The 12,263-nt window shown below is 36.8% G+C and overlaps 1 protein-coding gene across 1 annotated transcript in view; it reads right to left on the bottom strand.

The window, feature by feature from the left end:
• The window catches only part of LOC103899300 (dystonin-like), a 120,231-nt gene that overhangs the window by 47,863 nt on the left and 60,105 nt on the right, over positions 1-12,263 (bottom strand). Inside the window, exons 35-39 of the mRNA XM_009279739.2 lie at positions 8,751-8,870; positions 8,471-8,578; positions 6,531-6,749; positions 3,247-3,450; positions 154-385 (exon numbers count right to left, since the gene is read on the bottom strand). Of these exons, the coding sequence (XP_009278014.1) occupies positions 154-385; positions 3,247-3,450; positions 6,531-6,749; positions 8,471-8,578; positions 8,751-8,870 (883 nt within the window). The remainder of the gene's footprint in view (positions 1-153; positions 386-3,246; positions 3,451-6,530; positions 6,750-8,470; positions 8,579-8,750; positions 8,871-12,263) is intronic.

Genomic DNA, 12,263 nt, shown 5'->3' with positions numbered 1-12,263 from the left:
GAATTATTTTAAACGAATGCTTTGCTTTTATAAATCTTTAGCAGCTTCTCCAGGAGAACACCATCCCCAGATTAGTGGTCATCAGAAATGAAGATTTTTATATGCTGCAGCTTGCTGCATTTCCACTACATAAAACTTTCCTCAATCTACTACCTTTAGCAGATATATCCTTATCAGCTCCTTCTGAGCGAGCAATCATTTCCTCTCCTCTCTGTTTAAGTGTCTCATACACAGGCTGAAGTTTTTCCAGATCCACTGACACATTCTTATTTTCACTGATTTGCTCTTTAATCTTCTCAACCTCTGCTGAGATCGAAGGTGGCTGCCTCAGACGTTCAACTATGCGCTTCAGACTCTCAAGAGTTGGATCTATCTTGTCATGAAACTGGGAGGGTGGTAAAGGACAGAAAGAATTGGCAGAGAAATTAGGAAAAAACAATGGAAAAACGGCATCTGAAATTCTCTTGGGCAAGGTTCTTTAAAATTAACATATTTTACATCGCTATCAAACATATGTATGTGCAACTTGCAATACCCCCTTTCGTGGTTCTTCCCCTCTTTTAGTATCTAAATTACAAAAATTACCTTGCAAAATGGTACTTCCTCTCAGATTTAAGAATTTTACTATGAAGTCTGGGTTCAGTCCTGAGACACTCCACCTGAAGATACTATATATATGGCAGAATCTACTTGCATTTAGTCCTGCATAATTCATACAGTAGTTTGTACCTTATTTTGGAGAGCCATGGCTTTCTGACTTCAACATTTTAGAAAGATATTTACCTTAATATTAAATACATACATTTTCATATCAGGACCACCATACTGGCATATAACCACTCATTAAGATTTGATATGTAAGGTCATTCAAAAAGACATTTGTTAGTGCCCAGGTGATGCTTGTTAGTGCAGTAAAAGTACGTTACTTTCTGCAACTAAAAGCACACAACAGTGTGTATTATGTTCACCCACATTTGACTGAGCCCAGGTAAGTGCCCAGAAGCTCAATTACAGCTATGTTAACATGGTCCATCCTTTGGTGCAAGGCCAAAGTTAGCCTTTACCGTATGCTTTTGGATCCATAGAGATTCCTAAAAATATCTCATCACCATGCCCCTTTCAAATTACAGAAATCAATAAATTGTGGGTGCATTTAATGATCCTCCAGGATCTACAAAAAGCACTCTTGACTACACTTGGGAATGGTGCTAGAAAGAGCACAGCAAAACAAGATTACCTTATGCGAACAAATAGCTACATCCTTTCTATTCAAAGGAATATAGGCAATACAAATGTAATTACTTTTTCCCACCACACAACCCACTTCAAATCACACTCTGTGACTAATGTTATGGACTCAGTGTTTTTGTTAGAAGTGTGAATATCATACAAGCCAGCAAAATGTGTTATGAAAGATAAGTAGCCTTCCCACGTTCAAGACTTCTGAAAAACTGATTGTGCCAACAAAACCTTACGAAAGTGATAAAACCTGAAATTAAATTGGCAATATTCATGTCTAATTTTAGGACACATATATTACATTTTAAAATTGTCAGTGCATTCAGTGGGCTTCCTTGTACTTGTATAATGAGACAAGGTGTTTTAGAACTTAAAAGGAAGAAAATGCAAGTCATTATAACCTCTCATTCTGGCTCCATAGGTTATGTCGTGCCTTTGATACATAATGCAATTTAATATAATTTAAAACCTGAAGAGTTAAATAATTATTCTTCCAGGACTGTCTAGACAAACATTGACACAGCCATCATAGTACAGAGCCCTGATAATATATATTTATGTACCTTAATAAAAAAAAGGAGATTATATAAAATTACATTCTGGGTGTTAAAATGTTTTGCTTTGCCATCTGCATATACATTTACATATATAAAATGAACCTTAAAGTACTGCATAGATAATTATTTTCTCAACATCTGATTATATTCTAGTTGTTACCAACGAATGCATTTTTATTCTCGCTTTCTGTACTTAGCCAGTACAACATGTTAATGTCTATCACATACAAAGCAGGGACTTGAATGCTAAGTAAATATCTTGATTTTCAAATGTGCAGCTCCAAACAGGGGGAGGACTGAGCATTTATGATAAAGAAAAACATTGACTCTAAATAATCAGGCATCTTTCAGAGGTGTGAATAAGGAAGGTGTTTAGAATGAGTTAAAGTATAATATCATGTCTATAACCAGTTCAAAAGCAGGATGATATCTGACGTCACTTTTTTCCTTAGCTTCTTAAACTCAGTCTGCAGGGGCTAGGAATATGACATTAGGTACAATGGCCTATGACAAAAAATACGTAGAATATAGACTTGATGAGAACTTGAAGGTGTATTACTTTATTTAGTATTTTAGACCTGAGCAGAATATAGCACTTAATTTCCAGCAAACAGAGAAAAAGGGGAATTTCCTATAAAACCAGCAGTATAGAACAAAGTATTTTTATTCAGATTTTTGTACGGGTTCATGTACACAGTTTTCCTGAGTTCTTTTCTGAATTTGGAATTGAGTAAAAGAATTTCAATTTGGGTTTAATGACAATTAACCTAATATTTAAAAGTCTCTAGAATGTGATACCTAACAATAATCTATCGAGGTTCATTGCATAGGCTGATGAACCTAAGATATGCAGCTTTTATGGACTTGATCTGAATTTTATGCTTATGATGACATTTTGTGAGGTCTAACTTTGCTCGCAATACTTTTACATAACAGTTCAAGCATATGTTACGTTAAGTTCTTGTGGGTCTGCAACAAAGACCCAATGCTATTACCACTGCCAAACTACCCTCTAGTTCTACTGGTAACAGACTGTAACTAAAGCTGCCAAGTTTGACATATAACTATACTCAAGTTAACTGATCAACAGTGACACCCATATACAAACAAAGCATCAGCTAGTAACAGACTAGCAAAAGAAAAGGGAATAAAGTGAAAATAAAATCCCATATTTTTAGACCAGATGTTCTTTTTTTTTACTTCAAAATTAAGAAGCAGTAACATTTTTCAACTCCAGCAGTCATAATACTGACCAATATATAAAATTATAACCCCCTCGAGAAACAGAAAAATCAATGCTATAAGCAGTGATATGAACATTCGCAGGCCATTAGGTTGAAAAATATAGCTAGAACAGCAGTTTAGTCTTGATATATACATGTAAGATGACAACGTCTGCGTATCTTTCCATTTGAATGAATCCAATTATACTTTAAACTTAAATTGATACCTGAGTACACTGAGAAATGGCTTCATCCAGTGCCAGTGCTCGCTTTTTGACATCTTCCTTAATTTTACCGTAAAGGGTGTCAGCTGCCACATATTTCTCTTGGATAGAAAACCCTTCTCCTGGGCTCAGCTCCAGCAACTGAGGCCCGGTTTTGTTCATCTTATCTATATGAGGCTTGTGCTCAGCGATCAGCTCACGCAGTTGCTATAACAAACGAAACAACTTATCAGTTTCTTATGCTTGCACCACCACATTACAGCTGTCCACACTTCTAACACATCCAGCTGGCATGAAATTCCAAACAAATACCCTTCGTCCTAATGTAAAGCACAAATAATATCAAATAAAGTTAGTGACTGCTCTGCCAGTGATGGCTCCTATTCCAACACAGAGCTATCCAGGCGTGAAACATCACAACTAGAGATGCACCGGAAAGGTCTGTGCAATGCTCTTGTAGAGTATATGACTACAGGTAAAATATAAGATGCTAACTATGCATATGATGCTGGCAACAGACACTCCCCATCATATTTAGTACCTATAATGACAGAAATAGCAATAATATTCCAGACGTGCATAACACCACCACATATACACTTTTCATGTTCGTATTTGTCACTTGCTGCAAAGCCTTCCATTGAAGGACATCACAGAAAGAGGTACTGGCATTGCAAGAATATTAATTCAAATTATCCTTGATTTAAGAAGAGAAAACTAGCACAAGGAAGGGTCAAAGAAATCAGTGAAACAGACAAAAAGACAAGGAAGACTAATCAGTAGAGACCTATCAACCTAGTTTAGCAGTCTCCCCTCTGGCCACAAGACCCCTCTGTCTTCACAACAGCACTATTACTTAACTGACACAAAATTTAACAAGTAATTAATAAGCAAATTAAATTTGATCTCAGCTGTCTACTCCCTCTCATCATCCACCCCCGAAGTAAGTCAAAACTGTGCAGAACACTGTGCAGAGGCTTGTGGAAGTGAAAGGTCACATGGTGTCCTCCAACTTGCCTAAGGATTTTGGTTTTGTTTACTTGCACCCATATCTGACAAAAGGGAAGGGATTTTTGTGGGAGTCGCCTGATCCTTCCCTCCAGTTTTATTTATATTCTCAGCTCATTCCTCCCTTTTCAGAAAAATCCCACTGTCTTGTGAGGCACTGTCCCTCCCAATGCTGTGAACTCCACAGGTTTCTACCCTGTAGCCCCTGTGCAGGAACATGAGAGGCACATACTCTGTTCCTCCAAGCTCAGAGTTTGTTTAAATTAATCAAGACACAGAAAAGGGCCTATATCAGTCTCAGTGTAAATAAATCCTCTTCTCTTCAACTAAGGCCCTTCCCTTAAAAAGAAATCCTGATACTGGCTTGCTTACTTGCTCCTCCCCAGAAGAGGAGAGGTTGAGAAGATTGAAAAGACAGTGACCATGACTCTCCACAGTCCCCTGATGACAAAACAGCAATGAAAATACAAAAACCCCTGACTCTAGCTATTTACTGAGAATGTAACTCTATTTGTATACCTTGCAACAATAATGTTGATTAGCAGAGAAGAGGAAAAGGTGAAACTAAGAACAGTTTGAAAGTTTTTAGACAATAATTTTGTGTGTTTTATTTTTGTGCACAAATAGATGATTTGACACAAGGCCACAAGCATGCACATTTCCAGGACCAAACCTTATGCTAGTACTCTGTCCACAGCTCAGTTCAAATTAAACTGACTGCACATTATTCACACAGAATCAACTCTATGAATTCCATGACTTGGAACAAAGATAGTCATCCGTAAATACATCAGAACAGAAATGTAAGTGAATATAGAAAACTGTTTTCTATTCACATTCAGAACCTTCTTCCCTTTTTTTTTTTTAATAGAACAATAAATGATTTGGTCTTCTCCATGATCTACTGTAGGGTAAACAATTCCAGCAAACAAGTATTTCAGATCAGATTACGTGTTAAAACTGCCTGACATTAATCTTCTACTTAACAAACAAATCTCAGCTAATGGCATAGCCCAGGAAAAATGCAAAAATAGAAGCTCATCTGAAGGGCCTCTCATGCAAGCAGAATGATCAAAGTAGATGGGGAACAATCCTGTAAGTAAAGCAAGCATGATTTGGTTCACGGTGACTAATAAAGATAGCTTGTAAAGCTCATATTATATAGCTAGTCTTAATAGAGCATGTTTGTTCATTGTGGACATAATAGGAAGACAAATGAGTGAACCCAGTGTTTACCAGTACATAAGAGTGGCACATCTTCATTAACTGGTCTCAGAGTAAACAAGACTTTGAAGCCAGGGTTCATCCTATCTAACTTGAGTCACTTAATTGAGGCAGCTGAAATAAAAAAAACTACTCTAAGCTCAGTAGGGAGAGACATGTATCTCCAGTAGCCATACGGGCTTTGCATGTGCCAAAACATGCAGGTTTTTAACTTCGGTGGGATTCATCTGATTCCACGTGATACTAGTAGCTGCATATGAAATGTACTAATTTTTATTCCAGCTGATTATTCTTCCATGTAAGAAAGCCCATATGGTGGCCAGCCTACAACACTGTTGCCTCTATTTTGTGATGTTATGGTAAACAATTATTTCTTTTATTTATTACATAACAAACATACTTGACATGAGAAATGATTATGGGATTGGCTGGAACCCAAGCAATTAGTTTTTGGCCCTCTAATCGTCCATCTTCCTGGCTCAGCTAAGTTTAGTTCCAATGATACCAACAAAACAAAAGTCAAATTTTTTACATGTACATAAGATCAACATATGTGCATATTTGTACACAAACTGTACACAAAGGCAGCATTTCACTTTCAGCATGCTGACAGCAGGTACTCCAGTTCTTCAGATGGTCATGTTTTACCTTCTGTTTCTTGCTACAACATCCCATGCCTCTTCTTTCTGTTTATGGGTTTGGTTTGTTCTAATACTGACATTACTGTGTACTTTTAAATATACTTCTTAACTATTAACTTTTGTGCACTCAGATCTCTCACTACAATGCCAATTTTCTCCCCTTTAGCTCTCTTTTATGCTTATACATTGTTTGCTGCCTTCCCCAGAGAATCTTGTTTGCACACACAGTTTGGGAAACAGTAGAGGCATGATTGAAAATGTATTTATTTTGTATTTTATTATTTTAAATAATTATTTTTGCAACAGAATTATAACTGTCTGGGTTTTCAGCATTTAGCAGAGTACTCCACAGTTCTAAGCAGAATACTACTTGGCTTTTGACACTTTGTTTTTCAAAACTGGCAAAATGCTTACCCTATGCTCTTCTTGTTGTTGCTTTAAAGTTTCATATTCAAGGGCTGGTGCAGGAAGCTGGGAGATGATCATTTCTGTTTCAGTTAACCATGGCCAAAGCTCTTCATAAGTCTCCCAGAACTGGTTAACCAGGGACTGAGCCCGTTCCAGCTGGAGGTTTCTCTCAGAGTTCATTTGACAGACTGCATCGTATTTCTGTAAGAGGCTTTCCATTTTTTTCTGTAAAATAATATTAACAAAAAATAGCAATGTATGTTTTTCCACATGTCTATTACCTTCATTTCTAAACAATCTTTAATAATTATAGCACCAAACCACAGTGAACCAAATTTTAGTTTTGATAATATTTCTACAATGTCAGTGTTTAAGGTAGACAATCAATATTGCAGGAGATCGGAATTTGGCAGAGTACTTTCAAAGTAATTAGAATGTATTTAATGATACTGATATTTACAAATAACACTTTATTCACAGGGCTTCCAGTGAAGCTGCAAATGCTTTGACTGCAGATCTTAACCCCGCTTCCTTACTGAAGACACTTATCTTCAGTGACACTTGGCAGAAACTAAGTTTTCCACAGCATTTCTGAATCAAAGCATCACGAAAAATACACAAAAATCTGTTTTGTTTCTTTTAAATCTGTCAAGAAAATAGGGTATACTGTTGTGTTTGTAGCTTACAAACTTGCAACAGAAACCACAAAACATTATTTTCCAGGTTAGCATACATTAATTAATGCAGATGTGTTGCCATGTTACTAATATGATAGAACTACAAGGTTTAAACATTACAAATCTACTGTATTAGGGCATGTGATAATAAAAGAAAGTATCAACTAGCTATACATTTTTCCTGTGGAAGACTGCCCATGTTATCATTATTATGAAATATTGTATGTGACAATGCACATAAATGCTAGCCTTGGAAAAACTAGACATATAAGCAAGCCATTGAATGTGAAGCAAAGAATCTTTTTTGGCAGAACAAGCTATCCTTTCATTTGTTATGTCTTGCATGTAAATTAAGTATAGAGATGCTATCCAAAGGACAAAACATAGCCTAACACACAGATATACAGGATTTTTGACAAATACAAATATTTAATAGAGACTCACATAAAACTGCTCTCCCTTATGACTACAGTTTCATAGACAGAACATCTCATCTATTTTAAATTCACTTAAGAGCAAATCAAATTTATTCAGAGATTCTGCAGCAGAGCACGATTAGTGAAGTATTGTTGTTCAAGGAGGGTGGTCACTGGAAGGACTAAATTTACACAACATATCCAGCCTCGCTGTAATTTAGCAAAAACACCCAACCCCACAACTAACCCATTCTTAAATGCCAACATGAAAAATCTGTCTGCATATATATACAGCCCCAACATCAGGCTCTGTGTGTGTGTGTAATAAACAAAGGCATAAGAACGCCTTTCAGGGGCTGTGTTAGTCAAAAGGATGGAATAATCTTAGCAAGTAAGGTCTACACTGAAATCAGCAGAAATGAAAGTAAAGGTTTACGCTGAGGTGCACAGCCACTGAAGCTGGCACAGAAATACACACGCCCAGAGCGTCACTGACCCAAGAGAACTGGAGAAGATAAACAGCCAGATTCCACACACACCATCCTAGATGACTAATACCTACTCACTCATTTGTCCATGGGCTAAAATACTATTTACCATGGATGAAGATGATAAATGGGGCTCCAAATTAGCGTCAGGCAATGAAGCAAGCACACAGCGTTTGCTCTTTGAACATCCTGAAGGATGGAGAGTGATACACAACACCATTTCTTCTAGCATTACAATCCTCAGACTGGAAATGGCTGTAATTAATGCTTTTTCATTAGTATTTCAAAAAAGACACTATAGGAATCCTTCTACTTATATATTGCCTGCATATCTACCGCTGTAGCTGCAATTTAAGGAACTTTACCTTCATGGTCTGTTTCTCTTCCTCGGTGCACGTGTTCATAATCTTATCCCCAGATTTAACAAGTTCATCTATAGTATCTTTGTGCCTCAAAATCTCCATGGTAAAAGCCTTGAAACACAATAAAAATTGGTCAGGAAAAAAAAAAGAGAGTACATGGAGCAAAAACTATTTTTGAAGTGCATTATGATGGACTGAAAATTAAATCATGCCAGTACATTCTCTAGATGGAGAGTGTGCCGGCCAATAATTAACATGACAGTTGGAAATGCATTTCTTTTACCTTTTGAACTTGTAGCTGAGCCATGGTCTGGTCTTGCTCAAGCCTAATATCACCCAGAGACATCAGTTTCTTTTCTGTTTCTGCAATCCAGGCAAATTCAGCATCGGCTGCTTGATCAAACTAAATGAAGGAGACATGAATTAGTTCAGCAGTTCTATAGACATGAAGTTAGAATGACTGTTTCAAAAATTTTGAAGAAGATTAAAAAGCATACTTTTGAATTGTTAGAAAGATAGCGGCTCACTTTCCATATGAGGTTTTTATATAAATGAAATACAAAGCCCAAAATGGTTCTGAGGGATTGTAATACAAGCAGCTTAATTCATAAGCGTGACAAAGCAACAGAAGCAGATACATTTTTTCCAAAGCCTACAGCTCTCTAACAGATATAAGAAAATAAAAAGGGTTATAATTTCAGAATTTTAACTAGAGTGTTTATTTTCATTTTATTCTACTTTCACGTCTTTTCCATCTCTATGTTTATTATTACTGCTAGTGTTGCAACCATCCTAAGAAACAGTTGTTTGATGTTATCCTTTTAAATCTTAAGAGCTGCTTTGGTATTAAATGATAAAGGCAAAACAATCACAATTCAACTAAGTCAGTGGAAAAACTTCACTGAATTCAGAGAAGACAGAATTTCATCCAAAACTAGACCTTGGATTAAATGCAAAAATTTTTGGGGGCATTTGGGTGCAGCCAGTCCTAAAGCCTACAGCTCTTTAACAGATATAAGAAAATAAAAAGGGTTATAATTTCAGAATTTTAACTAGAGTGTTTATTTTCATTTTATTCTACTTTCACGTCTTTTCCATCTCTATGTTTATTATTACTGCTAGTGTTGCAACCATCCTAAGAAACAGTTGTTTGATGTTATCCTTTTAAATCTTAAGAGCTGCTTTGGTATTAAATGATAAAGGCAAAACAATCACAATTCAACTAAGTCAGTGGAAAAACTTCACTGAATTCAGAGAAGACAGAATTTCATCCAAAACTAGACCTTGGATTAAATGCAAAAATTTTTGGGGGCATTTGGGTGCAGCCAGTCCTTCTCCTAAAAGATTAACTTTTGACTACCATTAGTCAACACGTAAATGTTTCAGAAATTACCTCAAAGCACGAAAGTAATGAGAGGATTTAAAGGATCTGTTTCTTACTAATTTTCAAAGGAGAGCATGAGATCCTGAAAAGAAGTACGTGGGGATCTATTTCTTCTGAATAGTAAAACCAAATTTTAAAAAAATCATACATTCTCTCTTCAGCTCAAGTTTATAGGCATGTATCTTAGCACACACACGTTGCAGTACTCAACGGGGGCAGCTTTGAGCTTAAGCCATAGAGAAATATTACATGGGATGATCAGATGCACAAAACAGTCATCGTAGAAACTACTAAGAACTAATTTATTTATTTATTTATTTTAAACTCTGACCCCCACTGCAATTAGCTGAACATTAATATGGCACTGAGTTACTGTGAAAGTCTGTCAGGACGTTTTAGGTCAGAACCTGCTACTTGTGTTGTTGATACCCACGCTTTCCTCAGAAGTCTCTTTCTGACCACTCTCAGTCCCTCTTGTCTTTTAAATCTTCTGGTCTGTGCCTTTGTGGCTGTAGACCATGACAGCCCTGCTCCTGTAACATAGCTGGAGATCACTTTAGCCACTAAATCAGTCTTGTCTTAGTGGTTAATCATGAGTCACACAAAAACAAAAGAAGCAGTTCTGAGATTTCATTCTTTATGAGTCAATCTTTTTCAGCCTTTATAATCCATTTGTTACATGAAAGAGAGCACAAACGTTCTTTTTCACTACATGTCATTTTTCATTTAAAGTAACAGAAAGTAAGTTTTGTCCTAAATATTGTGACTTGCTAATAGAAAGGTATGTTCTGAAGCAATCAGTACTGTAAACATTAGCACGAAGCACATGCACCAGTGGTAGTTAAATCCTGGCTTTAGAAACTGCAATTCACAACCAAGCTCTTCAGAAGCCCATCTATTTGTGATCTAAATGAAGGAGATGAAGAAGGTGATTTCAAATGTGTTAGATGTACAAATTAACTGCAATGTGACTTCCTGATACCAAATATCCATGGGTATGGTAAGTAATATTGAGCAAATATTTAATGGAAATAACAAAATCAAAGCATGGCAGTGAAATTTCTGGGTTACATAGCATCGAGGACGGACAGGACTCAACTCCGTTTGCTGAGGGTATAGGATTTCCAATTTGTGATGTTCAAATATAACATTAAGGAATAAAAAGCATGAAATTGGTACTCTCTGCATCCAAAATTTGAAGTGTTTTCTTCCCAATATGCATGACAGTTATTTATGAGCCCTGAACTTCACTTGAGTCACTATAAAATCATGTATTTCTTCCCCACCCAGTTTAACCAAGCATAGTTCATTGTGGTACTTTTTCTTCTAACCAAGAATGATTGACTTCTGAATATGACAACACTGTGATTTGTTCCGTGAATGCTTTCTAAAGCACTCTCTATGGCTGCTTTAGAGTGAAGAACAACAAGTAAGCCAGAAGTAGAATATGACCACCTGTTTCTACGTAGCAGTCCTTCGCTAGGGTAAGACACCAACCAATGCCTTCAGTACTGAGAAATTAAGATTAAAACACGTAGCTATATTTATCTCCAGGATAATTCTACCCATCTGGGAGCATTTTGCCCATGTAGTTAAAAAACAGGACATTGCATTAGTCTATGAAGCCTTCCAGCTTCCGTTCACAACATGAAACACATGCTTACCCGTTCATATAGCTTACTACATTTCTCACCTTGGGCCAGTAACGTCTAGCACGAATCCCACACTAGTCCCATTGAACCCCCATGATCTTAGTGGCTTTGTCCTCCACCCAAAACTTTTTAATAGTACAGGCACTTGAACAAGTTGCCACAGGGTAAGCTTACAGAGCACTAGCTTCTTGAAAAATATTTTTTATTTTGCATAGTCTTTCTCTGAGCTAAATGGAAAGTAGCTTATCCTTCACTGGAAGCGTGTTAAGCCACTTGATATTTATCATAGGATATAGCATATAGGAGTATATCGTGGTGATGCGAGTTGGGCTGAAGTGGAGGTTAGGGGTATGCAGGACCAGGGTGCAATGTGCCCTTGAAACATTAGCTAGTGGAGCAGCAGCTCTGAACCTTTCATGCCTGGACCTGAATCTACTGAACTTATGCTAGGGGATGCAACACACTCACGGAATTCAGAAAAGTTGAAGGAGAGCCAACATATACTCTCCTATCTCACCTTACCACTCACTAAAAAAATCACCCTTCATTTTTGAGGATTTGGTTAACAAGACAAGATAATATTCATAGCAAACCCCTTAAAAAGAAACAAGAAGTTATTTTTAACCTCAGTTACAAGGAGATCTGAGTTACCGCCAGCCTCTTTTAGTCGGCTTTTAACAAACTTTGGAAATACCACACATGCTTTCTCCTTGTCCTGTTACAACTGTTTATGGGAACTATTAGCAGAAACAGAAATCTC

The sequence above is a fragment of the Aptenodytes forsteri genome, unplaced genomic scaffold, assembly GCF_000699145.1.
Source record: "Aptenodytes forsteri isolate BGI_AS27 unplaced genomic scaffold, ASM69914v1 Scaffold115, whole genome shotgun sequence".
In the NCBI taxonomy this organism is placed as follows: domain Eukaryota; kingdom Metazoa; phylum Chordata; class Aves; order Sphenisciformes; family Spheniscidae; genus Aptenodytes; species Aptenodytes forsteri.
This window is presented reverse-complemented; position numbering and strand designations above follow the sequence as displayed.